Source organism: Nylanderia fulva, unplaced genomic scaffold, assembly GCF_048542155.1.
Source record: "Nylanderia fulva isolate GAGA-0341 unplaced genomic scaffold, ASM4854215v1 Scaffold18, whole genome shotgun sequence".
Taxonomy (NCBI): Eukaryota; Metazoa; Arthropoda; class Insecta; order Hymenoptera; family Formicidae; genus Nylanderia; species Nylanderia fulva.
In genome coordinates, this window is record NW_028190055.1 from 1,484,272 (window position 1) to 1,504,513 (window position 20,242).

General features: G+C 34.3%; 2 protein-coding genes across 9 annotated transcripts in view; both read right to left on the bottom strand.

Moving 5' to 3' along the window:
* The window catches only part of rho-6 (serine protease rhomboid 6), a 126,359-nt gene that overhangs the window by 6,824 nt on the left and 99,293 nt on the right, over positions 1-20,242 (bottom strand). For 5 of the 8 annotated variants that reach the window (XM_085481432.1, XM_085481434.1, XM_085481433.1 and 2 more), the window contains one exon: positions 5,779-6,035. In XM_085481432.1, the coding sequence (XP_085337558.1) occupies positions 5,779-6,027 (249 nt within the window). In that variant the 5' untranslated portion in view covers positions 6,028-6,035. Of the gene's footprint in view, positions 1-5,778; positions 6,039-8,984; positions 9,103-20,242 lie in introns of all 8 variants that reach the window. The other 3 variants (XM_085481435.1, XM_085481436.1, XM_085481437.1) reach the window with 2 other exon arrangements.
* LOC146723632 (uncharacterized) lies at positions 7,213-8,535 on the bottom strand. Its single transcript, XM_085481390.1, has one exon. It carries the CDS (start codon positions 8,533-8,535, stop codon positions 7,213-7,215), a length of 1,323 nt encoding a protein of 440 aa, XP_085337516.1.

The following is a 20,242-nucleotide window of genomic DNA, read 5'->3' on the forward strand; positions in this document are numbered from 1 at the left end:
TCTTGAGATGGAAAATGTATTACGTCTTTATCGTCGAGAAAATCTTATGGAAAAAAACACTTGTTTTTTCAGTTAAACCAAGTTACATAAGATCTTAAATCGACCACGTGGCGCTCTTCATTTAATTCTATGAATATAAGATACTTTTAGACAAGAGTATCTCAACACTCTTTATACTTTTAATTAAAAAAAAAACATATATAAAAAACACAATACACATATTAATTTTGACATAATTAGACAGTGCAATTCTCTGAAATGCATGACACAACTCAATCGTTAAAGATTGAAAGCTAAAATTGACTAAATTTGCCCAAACGATAAATTCCTATCGATTACTATATCACAATACGTGATAAAGTGTACAATATCGTACAACGCCTTGCGATTGAGCCATACCGAACGCGATCAATCGCATTATCGATCACGATGATTTACGAAGATCCAGCGAGCCTATTAAGCGATCCCCGTGTATGTTCATCATCGATATCGGGTGTGTCGTTCAATATTAATCGCGCGCGCGGGCCGCAAAATATTTGTCACGCGGACGTAGTCGAGAGGCGCGCAATTTATCAGTCGCGTTTAATAACTTGCTCATCCGATTACATCCGGAATTTATCGTAACCGTGATAAAGAATGGCGAATGCATGTACATACAAACGCGAGCAGGAGTCACCCGAAATAATACCTTAACGATTATCGCTTTTTTTTCTCCTGCTGCGCACCGCGACGTTCCACCGGAGTTGCACCGTGGGGACATTCTCGCCCGGTAAATCACACGTGTCAGCAGGTGCGCCGCTCTTTCGGGCGCGTCCCCATTTCCCGACATTTCCAGTTTTTTACGACCTCTCCGTCTAGATTTCTGCGCCCGGTTCGTGCTTAACGCGCTTTTACGCTCTCCATCTCCTGGACGGGTATCTTCCTGCTGCTGGACGCTTAAAACGCAGCCAGCGTTCACCTCTCGCGGCAGCTGATCGTTTCATCTGTCACATCTGTCGCGCGACAATATTTTAATTTGACATTGTGTCGGCGTCGACCGAATGAGATTGACTAAAGTCCGCGAATGTAAAGTTATATACCGGTGCTATTAACTCTCTGGAATTTGCTCTTACGATGCTTTATTCCTAAGCAATAAATAAGAATATTTTCCTCTCAAATATTCGATCCACGATGTATGTTTTATGATTCGATAAGTGCGGGTGGGAATAGTTGACAAAAAGAATAAAATAATTTTCCTATAATACGATAAAATTATCAATTATCATATACACATGAAAAAATGTGACAGATATTAAAAAAAAATAATTGTAATTTTTTAAAGAAATTATATAGCTACTTATTCTATATGTGAACTCATTGCGTTATATTCGAGTCTAATGACGATTCAATTGTGTCACTCTAAATTCCCTTGCAAATGAGAATGAAGGGATAATTATTCGAGCGAGAGGCGAACAACATCCGGATCGTTATTGTTAAGCGCGCCATGTGTCAGTCTGACGCGATCACAGTTAGTGATTTCGTCCAATACGACGTTCTAATTCCGAATTCTAAGCAAATGTTTGCAGCAGCCCGTATAATTGGTTGTATGACGGGTGCATGTGTTTATCTATGTATATGTATATACGTGTGTGCGTGCGTGTGTGTGTGTGTGTAGAGCACAAACTCGGAACTCTGGTCGAACTTCGTAATTATAGAGATGTCCGCATCTCCTGCAACGTAGGAATTTCATTTTCCTAAGGTACGAGAAAAGAACGTAATATCCCGTAGTATTCACGTAATGCGGTGCGAATATCGACATTCGCGGCACGCTGGAATATATCGCGTGAAGAAATTTGATTAGCACTTGAAGCATAATTTTACAATATCGACAGTATTAATTAAATCAGATTTTTATTACGCTCGTAAGCAGAACATGACTTTAATATAATATTTTTTAAGTAAGAAGAAAAAACAAATCTCTCAAAAAATTATTATTATAGAGTTTATAAATGCATATTTTACTCGTTTGTATATACAAAAAGAAATATTTTAAACATATATAATATTTATAAAATTGTATACATTTGACGCAAAGAAAAAGAAATAAAAGAAATACAAAAAAATCAGTAAAGTTACGTAAGAAAGCTTATACTTTTTACTCTATAATTTGTACTATTTCTTTTATTCAAATACCACGACATATTACAGTATTGAAGAGAGAAAGAGGAAGAGAATGCAAATATCCACGGTTTACCAAAAAGTTTGACCAAACCTGGAAACCTGTTTGGAATGATCGCCGTGTCAGACAGCAAGCGGTACACAAATCACAGTGGTTCGTTTTACGAGTTTCAGCTATCGTCTACTCGGGAGTGCAATAAAGTGGGACACGAGGTTCCAAGTTGAATCTCGATATTTCTCGTAAAAGCGAGAGATACGTTCACGTCGGCTAAAGTTAAACATAAAGAAGACTTTGTTTCACATCGAATTCGAAAAACCGCAAATATATGCGCTTGCTTCGCGAGTCGATAGTTTCCTCATTAAATCGTGTCGTTCCTTCCTTTTATACGAATAATCATATGGTCAATGAATGTGAATGGATCGTAAACTATTGTTATTATTTGATGCGTTTTCCGTCAATAAAAATGTCAAAACATCGTCTTTTAATTCATTAATTTTATTATTTTGTTATTTAAGTATGAATTTTAAATATATTTTTAGATCAAAAAATTTATAAATGCAATGTATAAATTATATAATCGTCAGTCTCTTTATATGTTCTTCTATTTTTAGAAAATATTTTTCTCGAGCTTTCCTTTTTTTTTTATTTAAAAATCGAAGAAACTACATTTTCTGGACATATTAATATCACTGAGCATTATTGCGTTAATTCTGACGCTAAATATCTATTTCCGGTGTTCTAAAGAACGTTACGAGAATGAAATTTACTCCCGTTGTGTTTCTCATTTCGAGATCATTACACATTAATAACCACATCCACCCATTCATTTTCATTCTCTTGATGCCATCTACCTTTAGTAACGCTTGGCGGCCTGTCATGTTAAGGGCAGAAACGGGAGTTTCTGCGGGCTCGTCTGCGTGTATAAGGAATGAATTTAATTTTAAGTCTATGCATTTGAAGCGCAAATTAACGCTCCGTCATATCATTACAGAACTTGTATGAAATTCATGACAGCCATCATTCTTCTATGTAACTATATTACTGGTAGTTACATATAATCATACAATTATATTGTGTCGAGTCCGATTAAATTTAAATTTTCTGGAACCAAAATAAAATAAAAACGGTTAACTTTCTAATAAATTCTAATAAATTAAAAGAAGTCTAAAGTTTTCGAAAAAAAGTGAATATCGAAATACACATAAAATCATAGACATTTATTTAGAAATCCTATTTTGAAGATCAGGAATGTAATGGCTCTACGTTTTTCCATCTATTGCTCTGCACATTTTCCGCTGCATTTTGGATGCAAAGTTCCTTAAATTTCGAAGAACGATTCGCGGAGGTGAATCGCGTCGAGGCGATAAATATTGCGGCTCGTTCCTTTTTATCGCGCAAAACGGTGTCGATGCTCTCCGTTTCTATCCTTCTAGTGCGAAGCACCTCAGCGTGTTGTATTCTCAAACGTGCGTATATATACACGCGCTGTCTCGTATATTACAAATTATATCTTCCACTCGCAACAGCGAATTTTCACCAGACAATACTGCCGCGATAAAGTTGAAATTCACGGACTGTAGCCGTGAATTAGTAGCCACCTTTAATTCCGCGGTTTTAGGTTTACAAACTTTAGCGCACGTGTCTCTCTATTCGCGAATGACCCTTCCCCAAGTAAAATTCTTCTGCTCAGATATTGATTATACACGCAAATCCAGAAAAATCATTCTTTTTTGCAAGTTAATAGTGGTAGCAACCACTATTTTTCAGCATTATTTAGCTAAAAAATACGCGTCAAATTTCTCTCTTTTTCTATTATGTTAACTTTATTCTATAATTACTGTTTTATTTTATATAAAAAATTCATTCATTTATTTTATATAAAAATTCATATTGATTTTTTTACATATGACAAATTGTTAAAATTTTGAGATTTAGTAATACTTTTTTGATATACTGATAACAAAATTTGTCTACTCTTCTTTATATTCTTCTATCATTTCTCCAAATTTTTGCATTTTCTTATTCAGGATTATCGACTTTATGAGCTTCAAATATATCTAGTTTTAATATAAATATTCCAACGTGTCTAAGAATTAATATTTAGTTTCGCGCACTAAAATTGCCATATTCTATAAATTTTTAATGATTATAATCACGTTATTCCAAAAAGGATTATATTACGTGATATATATTCGTGAATTACTACATATAAAATACACTACATATAAATTTAAAAATTTTCTGTGACACATTTCAACATATATTCCATAAATCGTTTACTATCTTTCTCTAATATTAAATTTCTCACCGACTTTAGCTTTAATAAAATTAAGTTCAAATAATTTAAATTTTTTTTAGAATTACAGCAATCCATATAAAAATTATTACTTTCAAAAATGGATTTTTTTTTTCAAATGCCACCTACAGAATTACATTCGTTTATCGCCTCGAGCTAGCTTTCAGTGTTTTATATCAACCTGTACGATATTTTTAAAATCGAAATTGCTTTTATAGAAGAATTAATTGTTCTTCTACTATGAAATCGCAATTATATAGATATTGCTTCAATAATACTAATTAAAATTAAAATATTTATGCTACATGCAATATACTAAATTCTAAATTGCAAACTCCATATTATATGTACATGTATATGAATACATATACTTAATTTTTTCATAGACGTAATTTGCATATCTTTTTGCAAAATAGCTTGGACTGTTAAGCATCTGTAATGGAAAAATTCTCTTTGATCTCGTTCCGCGGTGACTCGTTCAAAAAAAAAAAGTGAAAAAAAGAATGCGGCTAAGTGATTAACTTTCGTCGTATTCCGCGGTAAACGAGTAAGAAATTGCGGCGAAAACTTGGCGGTTTTAAATTTGCGCATTTTTATTGCGCGTACCCGGTCGCTGCTTATTCATTTTTCCGGCTGAAATGCAAAACTAAGCGCGCACGCGCTTTCGAGATTATTATCGAGCGCGAACAAAAGCCTCGAAGAGATTCCCGCACTTTTTGGACTTTTCGTCATTGGGGTGTCCCTCGGGATATCGTTCCGGGATATTCTCCGGTGAATTCGCGCGTATAATTGGGAAGGATTCCCACCGCGCTTTCCTTTCGTCCTCGTCCCGAGAACTCAACACGACACGGTTGGTTCTGTTAATGAGAAATCCTCAAGCTTACTCTTCGCTTCGACCATTTTTTCTTTCCGCTCGACTCGCAACCGCCGGTACGTATCTTTCGTAATATATCTCGCGATTCTACGATGAGAGAATTTTACTTTCCAGCCGGAACAGCAGTTGCTCGAGCGTAATAGAAATATGAATACGAAGACGTCGTCGAGAAATAACAAAGTGCACACGAGACAAATCCTGACGCAAGAAGGCGGGTTTTTTTTTTCATAAATAACAACTATTATTATCGAGTATAATAATTATAAGAAAAGCGTAAAGCGCTCTGTGCACCCTCCTGCGTTATTACGTCGGTAATTATGTCATCTAGTAATTATGTAATTACTTTTCACATCCGGCACGTCAACGATATGCCGATGCAGATAATACGTCGATAATTATTATGTCATCTCGTAATTACGTAATTATTTTTCACATCCGTCAGTCACTCACCTCGATGATGCTGATGCAGATCATGAGGTAGGGCGGTCGTATCCGGAAGCTCGGCTTCCTGGATGGATACCTGGGCGTTGGTCTAGGCGTGACCCCATCGTCACGCTTTTTTTTATAGGAGGACGTGACAATGATCGGCGATTCCGGGGAATAGGGCGAGCCGGGTCCGGAATACGTCGCATCCGTGGAATCCGACGAGATCGTCGACAAAGTCGGCGAATTTTCCAACAACGCTGCCTCGGCGTCCATTTTGGTATCTGCTTCAACAGATCAAGAGAATTCAAATTTTTAATGCAAACTGATGTATCTCGCGTCAAATAGAAAATATAAAAATATATTTTAAAATATGTACCGCATATACGCGATGCATTTACAAGGATTAAACCGAGAGATATATATAATTTTAAAAATGTACGTATGTTAAAATGTATGTTCAAAAAATTATTTTCAGAACTGTATAAAAATGTAGAGGTTTATTCGAAACAGTAGAATTAATTGAGATAATATATAATCTTGATATTTAATATCATTTTGATTTAAATTAATGAAACTCTTAAAGACTGCATATCCTATATATATACGATAGAAAACATTCGCGCATAATAGAATGAAAGAAGTGCATTACACAGTGTTGTTTATCCGGACAAGAGAATCTGCGAAAATGCGGCAGGAGGAAGTTCTCTGGCAAAAGAACAAGACGGGAGAAAGAAAAAAAAGAGGGAAGGAGAACGGAAGTATCCGAGTAAGTCGGGAAAGTAGGGAGTTCAATCGGACAACTCTACGAAAAGAAGTCGTTTTTATAAAGTTCCTCTTCCATCTAACGACAATCACCGAGCCATGACACGTCGTCCTATACGATCCAAAGATTACGATTCTCTCTCGTTCTCCTACAGTTCGCGCGCTATTGTAATAAAGTCGCCTTTCGGCGACTCGCATTGCAGTCTGCAGATATCGCCGGCTTTCCTCGGCTGCTCCGATGGAAGGCCTCTGCCTCTATAATTCAGCCGCAAATCCCGTAATGGCGCGAAAGACGTGTTTCGCGGAGCAATTTGCAGAATGCCATGTACGCCTGAATACACTTACACGTACAAGATTAATCTCGAAACGATACGTATTTGTATTGGGAATTTGTCACGTACAAGATAAGCTGAATTAAGAACTGAGCTTAGATATTTGCGGATCATCGGTAAACGAATTAATAAATAATGATCATTTTAATTACGAATAATTATTATTATTATTTCACATTTTAAATAAATAAATAATATATTGAATGTATACGTGGAAGATAAACAGTTTTTTATTTACTTGTCAAAGTATGAAATATAAAATTTGTGTATTTTTGTTTTAGTCTGTTTTGTGATAAAAATACAATTGTACGATACATTAAATGATTATTTTTCCTGCACACAAATAAACTCCAAATTATTCGTGTTATATCTCGAACTTAAATTCGTCATCATCTAAATAAACGTCAGATGTGCGGACAATTTTCTTGATTTTAGGGCCTGTGTTATGCTGAATATAGACGATCGGTTCACAATGATCAATTACAAAATGCGTTCCCGTAGGACACCCAACTGTACGAACTTCCTCATAATCCCTGACAGTCCCTGATTCGCCAACTAAAACGTGTGCTATGCCATCTAAACCAAGTTTTGCGAGCCTTATCGCAGGAAGCAGGGTTCTTCGAGCATTTGGCTGTTGCTTGGAATCAGGAAATGTTCGAAGGGAAGCTTTAGCAGATCTTCGCGCTGCTTCAGACTTTCTCGATGCAACCTGATCGGGCGCAGTTTCTGAAGATTGGCTTAGATCGTCCGAATGTTCATGATCAGAACTGTCGGATTTATGTTTTGGCAGTATTTTACGATCTCTTTGCAGCTGTTTTTTATACGAAAATTTTTCAAATGAATCCGAATGTTGTTGTGATTCTTCTGAATCATCGATATACTCGCTGTTTGTATATTTAGGCCTCTTTGTCGATATTTGATTTTCATGCGAATACAAATTTTGCTCTCCGTTGTTCAATAACTGTCTTAAAGCAGCCGCTAATCCGCTTTTCGAGGATAGAGACCTCCTTGCCGGCACTTTGGTCACAGATGAATCAGAATCCAAAGGCTGCGCTCTACGATGCAACTGTCTTAAATCGGCTACGTATCCGCCTTGCGAGAATTGTTGCCCATTTGAACCGCCTAAATTCTCGTTGTACGTATTAGGCCCCTCTGCCGGCATTTGATTTTCAGGTGAATTCATATTTTGCGAGTAATAATTTTGCTCTCCGTCATTCAATAACTGTCTTAAAGCAGTCGCGTATTTGTTGCTATTCAAGGATTGAGACCTCCTTGTCGGCACTTTGGTTACAGGTGAATAATAATCCAAATCCTGCGCTCTACGATGTAACTGTCTTAAATTGGCCAAGTATCCGCTATTCAAGGATTGAGACCTCCTTGCCGCATATCCACTATTCGAGGATCGAGACCTTCTCGCCGGCTTCACTTTGGTTACAGGTGAATCGGAATCCAAATGCTGCGCTCTACGATGTAACTGTTCCGATTCGACCGTGTATTCGTCATCATCCGGATATTCTTCTAGCAATAGGTCATCATCATATACGTTCTTCCACGTATCCTTTTCCGGTATAAGATCGAATGTCGAATTATGTTTTCGACCTTTTTCGGCTAGCAAAATTTCGCAGTGAATTTGAATCACCATCAGCAACAGAAAAGCTCGCATAGCTCGTTGGGATTTGATGATCATGATGATTTTGTTGAAATTACTTGGCGGGAAAATCTGAACCGAGCTGCTTCGCGCTACGTTTTAGAGTAAGCACTCTGCCGCAAAGCGATTTTGGCCGGGGTTTTAAATCTGAATCGTAAAAGATATCAAATTTATATAGCTGATAAAAACCGCGCCGATGGATCACGGTATCCGGCTATAAATAATACCTGCAGCGATGAGTAACTCTATATACAAGATTGCATGAGTCTGCAATTACATCTTGCGCTTTAATATTCGTTTATTGTTAATTTCACGCTGATGTTATCTCATCAACGCTTCAAGTATGGTTTAGGAGTTAATTGTTTTATTATTAATGGCGCGTGTCATTGGCGACATATTTTTGCACGCAACATTTACATATATATATATATATATATATATATCAAAGTCCGTATAATTGCATAAAAATTGAAAAAAGAACCACGTACGTATTCGAGATTAATTCTTCAGAAGCATATACCGCAATCGAATTAAAGCCACCTATTCTCCCATATAGTTGACCTCATGGTTGAAAACTCGATCTCACGCGGCCTGCACCGAAATGACCTGTAACGAACGAGAGGAAGAGAGAGCGAACGGTGTTGCACCGAAATCGTTGGTTTTCGTGGGCATCCGCCAGTTTCGTGGTGTGGCACAGGAACCGAAACTTGGCGAGCCAACAATTCAGCGGCAAATTCTAGGATGACCCGAAAACACGAGGCGGACAAAGGAGCACTAACCGTCGGACAAAGAGATCGCGAGAAGCAAATGCCACACGCAGAAGAGGGAAGATAGAGAGGCACGCGTTCTCTCGTCGTCCGCAGCATTCTACGGTGGTCCAGACGGCATGCATATCGCGCCCATATTCGTCTCTTGCACCATGTTTCTGTCGAACAAACTCGTTTATTGATGCGCCGCGAATGCGTACGCGATGTCCGTCCGCTGAATATATGCATACATATAACAATGCATTCGCGTACTTTGCGCCGTAAAATAAATGCTTACAAGCTCGTTGAGGCCTATCAAGAATATTTCATATTGTCTCTTTTCGAGCAACACGATGTTACAGTAGATTTAGATCAAATCATTCAAATAGATGTGGGAAATTTGTGCGCGCGCGAATTTTTTTTTTCTTTTACTTTTCTAACTAATTAAACTATAATGAAGTAGAAATTTTATATTTCTTTTTCCCTTTTTATATATTATAAAATCGTGATTTTTACTAAATTTTTAGTACAAGTGTCACTAGTAATTCACGTGTTCTGTCTTGTTTTTTCTAAAAAAATTTTCATCATCTTTTCTCTCTCCCTCATCTTAAACTATTCTTAAATTGCAAAATACTACTGAACAAAACTTGTAGAAATAATTTGCATTATTATAATATTTTGTTATCATTACTGTATACATTTTTACATAATAAATACGTACATATTTTATGCAAATAATGAAATAAAAAAAAGAGAACGACAGAAGGAAAGAGAGAAAAAAGACAGTCATTTATGTCGAGAAAAAGTTAGTCCTCTTTTCCTTAGTACAGTAGTGTTGAAGCAACTATACTATATAATACTCGGCGCAGCTTCTGGCAAGAGTATTATTAGCTCCTTGCATTATTGCCTTGGATTAACTCGCGCGGAGTGCCCGTGTAAAAAGCTGTAATTTCTAGTTAACTCGCGTGCGCAGATGCTTTCCACAGCTATTCGAGTGATTTGAATAATTGTGGCTCTAAATCTGTGGTGTCAGAAAGATGGTCTATAATTCTTCATATATATTATAATTAAGAGCTAAATCGCCGAATTATTTTTTCTCGGAATAAAACGTTACTAATATAGATACATATATCCTTATTGATATTTTTCTCTGACAAACATCAAAATTCCAAAGCGTCATTTTTCTATTTCTTTAGATTTTTTTACAAAACTAATTTTTTTATATAAACTGCAATGTTATTTCTTTAAATAAAAAAACCATTTACTAGTTTGATTTATTCTGCTTATTTCTGAATCGAATAATAATGTAAAGCTTTCTACAACGAAAAATATGAATGAAAATATATCTTTTAAATTAATCATTTAAATTATAATCATGTACAACTTCTATTTTCCTAAATGGAGAAGAAAAATCTATAATAATTGTGGCTCTAAATCTTGTGGTGTCAGAAAGATGGTCCATAATTCTTCATATATATTGTAATTAAGAGCTAAATCGCCGAATTATTTTTTCTCGGAATAAAACATTACTAATATAGATACATATATCCTTATTGATATTTTTCTCTGACAAACATCAAAATTCCAAAGCGTCATTTCTCTATTTCTCTAGATATTTTACAAAACTAATTTTTTTTATATAAACTGCAATGTTATTTCTTTAAATAAAAAAATCATTTACTAGTTTGATTTATTCTGCTTATTTCTGAATCGAATAATAATGTAAAGCTTTATACAACAAAAAATATGAATGAAAATATATCTTTTAAATTAATCATTTAAATTATAATCGTGTACGACTTCTATTTTCCTAAATGGAGAAGAAAAATCTATAATAATTGTGGCTCTAAATCTGTGGTGTCAGAAAGATGGTCCATAATTCTTCATATATATTGTAATTAAGAGCTAAATCGCCGAATTATTTTTTCTCGGAATAAAACGTTACTAATATAGATACATATATCCTTATTGATATTTTTCTCTGACAAACATCAAAATTCCAAAGCGTCATTTTTCTATTTCTCTAGATTTTTTTACAAAACTAATTTTTTTATATAAACTGCAATGTTATTTCTTTAAATAAAAAAACCATTTACTAGTTTGATTTATTCTGCTTATTTCTGAATCGAATAATAATGTAAAGCTTTCTACAACGAAAAATATGAATGAAAATATATCTTTTAAATTAATCATTTAAATTATAATCATGTACGACTTCTATTTTCCTAAATGGAGAAGAAAACTCTATAATTAAGCAAAATCAACCCTCCTAATGCATTCTCAGAACTTTACATTTTGATGTAAAACACTTTACTTAAGGTCTTTAAGGTTTCTTGTTTCGATAAAAAGATGATTACCAGCGTATTATTCAGAAAGGACGCGAAGCCGCGAAAGCGGAAACGTGTGATGCATTCTCGACCGCAGGCCAATGAATGTTCATTCGCGGTTATCTGACTGCGTGAACGCGTGCGGTGAGCGTGCATGCGTGCGTGACGTAAAATCTACGACGACCGTATTTCAGTGTTTACAACCATGGCGAGAATGACATCGTAAATGATAATTCGGCCGGCGGAGCCGCGCCGAGTGTAATTCAGAAATATCAATTCTGAATGGGGAAATAGATCGTCGCGCCAGAGCACGATGATATTAACTCGTTGCACTCCGCGTGTTTCGGAGCGGTGCTTTGTGCGCTGCACTTCCGTCGTTTCGTTAAATTTACGCGATATTGCGCGGCGCGACGCAAGACAGGATAAGATTGCACTGCGTAAATATAATCCGGATTATATGACTGAATCATTTTATCAGGCAAAATATTATATTTTTTCATATTTTTAAGTAGGTATCTCTTGAGATATTTCATTTGTTGCGTTCAAATATTATTGAAATATAAATTCATCTTGAAACTAATCTGCATTTTTATCGCGATAAATATTCATATTTTTCACATTATCTTTTCAAAATTTTTTTTACCTTCATAAAATTGATATCATATTAATTTCTTTTAACTTGCGAAATAAAATCTAAAATTGTCGCAATCCTCGGCTCGCCAAGTCGTACTTTCTTCCGACATAATTATCGAATTCTACGTCACCGTGGAAAGATGGAAATTACGTTTGCCGTATTGTCGATCTCGACCATTCTCGAATATGCGAAAGTTACTACGTATTACTACGCGCGCTCGTTGAATATGAAGTATATTTTCGCGGCGACGTAGTTTGGCAAGTTGAGCCGTGCGGTGGGCGTTAATCGCCGACGAAACTTCGACTTCATCGGAATACGCGCGCGCGGCAGCCGAGGGATCCGAGGTACGGCTTAATGAAGCATTGACGTGTCCGGCAAAACCGTGTACCTGTCCGCGTGTAATTAACGTAACGCCGCCATTGGTTCGTGGACCGCGCAAATCAAGCGGTACGCCGAGAGGGAACCCCGAGAGCGAAGCCCCGGCGCAGTAATTAGAGGCTCGCGCGGCGTAAAGAACAATGGAGTAGAGGTGTGCGCTCGCGTTATCTCCGTACCTGTCGATATTTGTGGCCGCCCAAGACGCGGCTCGAATATCGATGGGCTCGGATGACCCGGATAGAACGTATAGAACTTCCGGAATTATATCGCTCTCGTATACAGGGTGTCCCCATTCCTCCGCCGATTTCAAGATCATTTTTTCTCGGCGAAAATGGCCAATCATTTTCGAGTTATAAATCATTGAAAATTAAAGCTTTTTTTGGAAACTATATAAGCCTTGGAAAAATTAATTATTAAAAACATTAATTATTTATTGGAAAATATTAATTAATTATTAGCAAAACTTGAAATTAAAGCTGAATGAAAATTAAAGTTTTTTTTGGAAACTAAGCCTTGGAAAAATTAATTATTAAAAACATTAATTATTTATTGGAAAAAATTAATTAATTATTAGCAAAACTTGAAATTAAAGCTGAATGAAAATTAAAGTTTTTTTTGGAAACTAAGCCTTGGAAAAATTAATTATTTATTGGAAAAAATTAATTATTTATTGGAAAATATTAATAATTTATTGGAAAAAATTAGTTAATTATTAGCAAAACATTTTTTGCTAATAATTAATTGGTACGGTAGGTCTGGGACACCCTGTATAATGGAGGAGAGAAATCCGCTTGAAAATATCTTTCACATCTCGAGTAATTTTTGATATAAATAATATTTGTGAAATTAATTATATATTATTCGTCAGAGCTCACGATAGATATTTTAGCGCGAAATACTTTAATTATAAATATCGCTCAATCTTCTAACCATATTAAAGTCAATAAAGAACGTAGGTAGCGAATTTAACAAATAATTAATCGCAACACATGTGCACATCGAATGTTTCCTCGGCCGATATTTAATTACGACAGAAGTGACATAAATGCACAATTGAAAGCGTTATATTTATCATACTGATATAGCTAACGCAGGCATTGTTGGAGATTGAAGTAGGATTTCATTAATCCATCAGATCATACAGGAAGATAATATTGACTAATTAATTTGGCATTACTCTGTTACTCTGTGTCCTTCTGTGTCTGTGATGATTCTAATTTACGCGTATAGAGACTTAAACTGAATTATGCAATGATTTCTCGATACAAAGCCTATGATCGCCATGAAACTGCATCTTCCATCAAATGTATATCGCGCAAAATAATCCACCGAATTTATCCAGTATATCTCATTCCTATCCCGTGCGTTTTCGATCACCTTGTACGAGAGAAATATTTGAATATGTACTCGTCAGCAAACAGGGATTTGGGGGACGACTTCCTTTCACGAGTTTGCAACGTCGAAAGTTCTGCGAGGAGTCTCGAGCTCTCACATCATTAATTATTCCACGGTAGCGCGAATACCAGTTACATACCTACGATTGGCTCATTAATTTTCAGCGACATCATATTGACTTTCTGTCGAGGAACCTTGATATCCCGAAATCCCGACGACATTACCGGCGATCGTACAGTGAACGTGTGTCAAAATGCGGCGTCGCTGTCTGGCCGGCCACAAATCACAACTATGTGTGTATGTGTGTGTGTGTGTGGGTATGCGTGTTGTATTCTAAAATAATCTCGGAATTTATCGTGACTGTGCAATGTCATTCAGCAAAAAAAAAAAAAAAAAAAAAATGAAATGATCGATTGTTTGAAAGAGAGCGGAAACGAGAAACGAAACGCCTGGCTATCATCTCGTGAGAATTTTCGAAAAGATTTTCACCGCGGATACGGCTGCATTGTTATGGATATACATATGCGATGCAAATCACATGGTTACAAAATCATAGCATAAAGTGCGATATACACGAGATATTCGCAGATAAAACTGCTATCTGTGTCCGCGCGAAATACTTTATATACGTATAATATCATGCAGTGTCAAAATAAAATTTGATACATTATATACAACCTCGGACATGCGAAGCAGCATATGAGCATGAATAAAAACTGCGCGAGAGAATAATTTCGTCATTTTACAAGCGAGATACTCCAAATGTCCATAGCACGCCTTGTTATTTCACAACAAAAATCGAGAATCAAAAGATACAATGATATCAAATAACGATACAAAAATTGCTTTAAAATAATTGAAATTAAATTACCGAATCTAAATGTATTGAATATTTTATTAATTATCTGTCGCGAATTCAGATAATGATAAAATACGTCATATTTTACTGTTATCGTTTATATTATTAATTTGCGACATTTACATAATTAATTTTCTTTCCAATCTCTCTTTATTTCATTAACACGCATTTTTACTCGTACAATTAGCGGAATGTTATTGTGTGTAATTTCCTGAAAATAAAGGTTATTGCCAGAATATATATATAATAGTTAAAACGTAACAAAATTGAGATATTAAAATTATGATTCGTTAAATGATCGAGTGTGAGTATAGTCTTGAATATTAAATTCATGAACATAAAAAAATCATTGAATCTCGTATCTTCGTTGAAGTGCAAAAATTCATTGCTAAACGCAAAACTGGAAAAAGGTATCACAGCTGCATCCTTTGTCGTTCCACTTACGTGAACATTTTAAAAGTAATCGACTTCACGGAAAAAATTATCCACCTTAACAGATTCCTTAAACCGTCGACTATATGCTAAAACTAATTAAAAAGGGTGTGTGTTCATGTGTTCAATACATTTTAGAAATTTCCTCAAAATCTTGTTTGCACGAAATAATGGAGAAATATATTGATACATATTAAGATAAATATCTCATATATGTATATAATCGATGATAATTAAATCATTTCGATTAAATAACCAGTGTTGTGATAATATAACAAAATTAAAATGGATATTATCGATGGACTATCAGAGATAACAGAGAAGATCGGAACAAACATTAATTTTCCTTCCATCAATAAAATTAAAATCGTATACATGCATTAATTATCTATAATAAATACAGCTATATATAGTACATCTGCATTATATTATAGAAAAAATTAAATAATTACACACATTAGAAAAGCAACAGATTATCATTCTACGCGATTTTTCCATTCGAAGCTAAAACAAAACTAATTGTACTCGTCTATATGCACGTTCATTTGTTTCCTGCACTGAGTAATCTACCTGCAATGTCAAAGATATTACAGAAAATAACTCACGCTGTTACACATCTGCAGAAATTTATTAAACATTTCTCTACGAACAATGTAAGATGCTGTTTCGGCATAAATTATTCAGTAAATCGCTGAAGAATAATTCAACGCATTGCTGCAACGCATATAGAAGTACATTCCATTTCTGTGCTTTATTTATGTGCTGTCTGTTTAACAATAAATAAAATTAAAGAATGTTTAGACTCGAAAACGTGAAATATAATGAAAAATCTTAATATAAATTATTTCTCGAGTTAATATGCATTTTGACCAAACTCGATAATTAATTATTCCATCTCTGAGTTTTCATTTAATACATTGTGTTTCCCAAGTTGCGAATTAAATTTTAATAACCAATGCAATCGATTATTTAATATCGAGATATAATTTTGATAATCTTTTAAGTACTCGTGTATGTAAAGAAAAATATGTAATAATTTTCATACTATTTCCAAAAAAAAAGTTTTATAATATAATAAAATATATAAACACAATCTTATAATATGTATTATATACATACACATTGTTTATAAATGTATATAATATTTTTACGTGATTTGTATTAAGATATTAAATATATAAGTATAATTTAATTAAATGCATTGAAATTAATGTTGTTTTAATATTAAAACAATAAACTGCAATAACTTTTTAGAAATATCAAACATTAATAAAATTCCTAACATGACATAATTCCTAACGAGACATGCGCGTAATGTAAACTTTTACGCCGTGTCGTATCATTATTTATCGTTACGTACGAATGCCTGAATTAAATCGTTAACAATTTTACGACGTCAAGCCATGTCGCAATAATATCGGCTTCATTCACTCAGAGACATATAAGTATGTATATGAAACGTACCTGTTGGATTTAAGATGGTGCGATTTATGTGTATGACATTTTTTTTTTTCACTATATGCATTTCGTTAAAAGACTGTGTTGAGATTTCTAAAAATATTGCAGTTTTTCAAAAAAATGTTTTTATTTAATGTCATATAATTATTTTATTCGACGATTTTTATAAGTAAAACGGATGAGCTTTCAAACTATAATTTATATATTCAGTTTCTTATAATTTATCGTTTCTCGTCTTGTGCTTCTTTTTCCATTATTTCACATTTGCCGCGTGAGCGTGCATATAGAATTGAGTAAAACAAAAGTTTGATTGCATAATTACATCTGTCACATTACGCGATATGCAAATCACACATATTGGAAAATTAATATTATAAATATATATTATATTTTAATCGTTTAAAATTTTATCAATTAATTATATTATTATAATAAAGTTTCTATATTATAAAAGGATCTGTAAAACACAGTGCATATATGCGACTATATATGCATATATACGTACATATATGCGACGAATATTTCGTAACGAATAAATCGCAAGAGATTATTTCAATATGATTCTGATTATCCTATTGAAAACCAATCGTTTAATTTAATATATATTATATAAATTACCATCTATTCGCTAAATGAATTTAGGAATAAAATATGTATATTTTTTTGTGAGCTGATAATCACGATAAAATATTTTAACAATAAGGAAGAGTAAAATATTTCATACACATATTTCTCTTTCCGTGAAATACTAAGATTTATTAGACCTTGCACTGTTAATCGTTACAATTGCATAATTGGAAGACTGCTTTTCCGGCGTTTATGGAGACACATTACCTCGAAATTAATCTACGCATAATTGCAAATTGCAATTATATGAAATCGCGTACCAACGTTATGCTCGTTAAGCTATTTCGGATAAGTTAGAGCGATAAAAATAAAAAGGAATCCATTTGTAACGAGATCTAAAACGCATAGTTGAACAAATAAAATAATTGCATGACAATTAAGCAATTGTTTCATTAGCTGACTAAAGAATATTTTTCAAAGTCTTTTTCAGAGATTCCCAAATTAAAAATTATATAATTAAACTAGTGAAAAACTGGCAAAAATCGTTCGAGAAAATTTAAAGAATTTAATTAAGTCATCTATATTTGATGTAACATATATAGATGATTTTGTTTCTTTAAATGTGTATACAATACATATATGTAGTAACAAATTTTGAAAAATGCAGTATAACATTGTGATTAAAATAAAAATAAAACGGATTACATATATAAAGAGAGAAATGAAGAATAAAAATGTTCAAGACTATCTTGAAATGTTATTTAGACGTGTTATTTCGAGTATATCTCTTGAATTGTTGCGTTCTATGCATTCATATTCGATTCGCGTGCAGTCTGTTTACCTTTTGTGAGCATGGATATTTCAAACTTTTGTCACACACTCAAGTTCGTGATATTCGAAAATTCCTGCGTTCGCATCGAAGACGAAATTTGCCGGGCGCACGACTATATCGTCTACGGCGATTTAGAGCGGAAACTCTATCCGAGCCAAGTTGCAGAATTCGTCCGCGAAGAAGCTTGACAAACGTCTGGGACGTCGGGAGAACACGAGACGATTAATTATGAAATCTAACTGCGACAGACGACAGGACGCGTTCGGTGAAGATTCTCCAGGTCTGTCTCTCGATTACGACGCTATTTCGGGCACCAAATAGGTAGGTTTCGGTCGTCGGTGCCACATACATATACAGTACCCTCTATAAGTTTGGAAACACCTTACATTTTACAGTTAAACAATCGTATGGCAGCGATCTGTGTAGATTTTTTGTATCAATAAATCGTGAAATATTTAAATGACATTTTTATTTATGACAGATCGCTGCCATGTAATTGTTTAATAAATGTCCATTTATAAGACTGTTTTTGTTATCACGATTAATAATATTTCAAATAATATACTAATAAAAAACATCCCATTAAGTTTATATTCTTGCATGTTACGAATATCTAATTAAAGAATATTTCTTTAGATAATTTTTCTCTTAAGAGGATCCTTTTGACAGATCTGTGCAGATTTTTTGTATAAATAAATCATAAAATAAACGTAAAATATTTAAATGACATTTTTCTTTATGACAGATCGCTGCCATGCAATTTTTTAATAAATAACCATTTATAGGACTGTTTTAGTTATCACGATTAATAATATTTCAAATAATATACTGATAAAAAACATCCCATTAAGTTTATATTCTTGCATGTTACGAATATCTAATTAAAGAATATTTCTTTAGATAATTTTTCTCTTGAATTAAGAGAATCCTTTTGACAGATCTGTCCAGATTTTTTGTATAAATAAATCATAAAATAAACGTAAAATATTTAAATGACATTTTTTCTTTATATCAGATCGCTGCCATGCAATTCTTTAACTGTAAAATGTAAGGTATTTCCAAACTTATGGAGGTTACTGTATACATATATACAGTGTCTCGACGGCTGTTACATGAAATTATACCGCATTCGTCCCCGTGTTTTTTTTTGTTCCTTTTTCGTCTAGCGTATTTTCTGGTCCGCGACACATGACAACGTGATTACATTCGATCTGTCATCGTCGCTGCGACGAAAAGTCCATTATAGTGTCCGGGACAATCCGTTTCTTTCGTTCAAAGATGGATGCGCTCCAAAAGCTCTATTTACCAGATTTTTCTCTGAGCCATTTTCGCTCTGTTTACATTCAAAATTAAAAGACTGAGAAAATTCGTAAAATTCGTAAAATTGACTTCGTCAATATCGATATTTGATGAAAGAAAAAAAAATTGGATTTACAAAGAGGAAGAGATCTAGAAGACAGTATAAAAATCCACATTTCTTACGGTATATATTATTTGTCGAAAAAGATATTGAATCCGGCAATGGAAATTCAGAAAGGAATCGGAAATGGGAAAAAGAAGAGGAAGAAGAGAGCGGGGAGACATTGACGAAACCGGAAACGAAAATACCATAAGAAAGCTTCCCGTTTCGTGCAAGAACAGATCGTCGCGCAAACATGTAAATCGTCCCAGAATATTTCAAGACGATTTTCCACGAAGCTAGTTTCCGATTTAAATGAATTCTCATGAATTTCGTGGTCGCAGAGCCGGCTTATAAGCGAGCCTCGTTGCCGTCTCCGGAGGAAAAGAACTTTCGTTTCGAGATGAGAGGTTCCGCCAGCGGAATAGTTGAACCAAGTCCCGATAAAAAGTCCTGGTCATTGCTCGTTTAAAACAACTAACGCAACGGAAATTTCGTTCACAAATTCGAACGAGAGGGAAAAGCGACGGAATTCGAGCGTTTTCTGCTTCCACACGTAATATGCATTTCTTTCTTGATAATTTCGGCTTATTTCTTTCTCTTTTCGAATATTTAAAATTCCACAAGGTATTACGATTAACAAATAATATCCGATTCGTATCCAATTAATTAGAAAATTCATTTAGAGAGAGAAAAAACGAAAAAATCTGATATTTTTC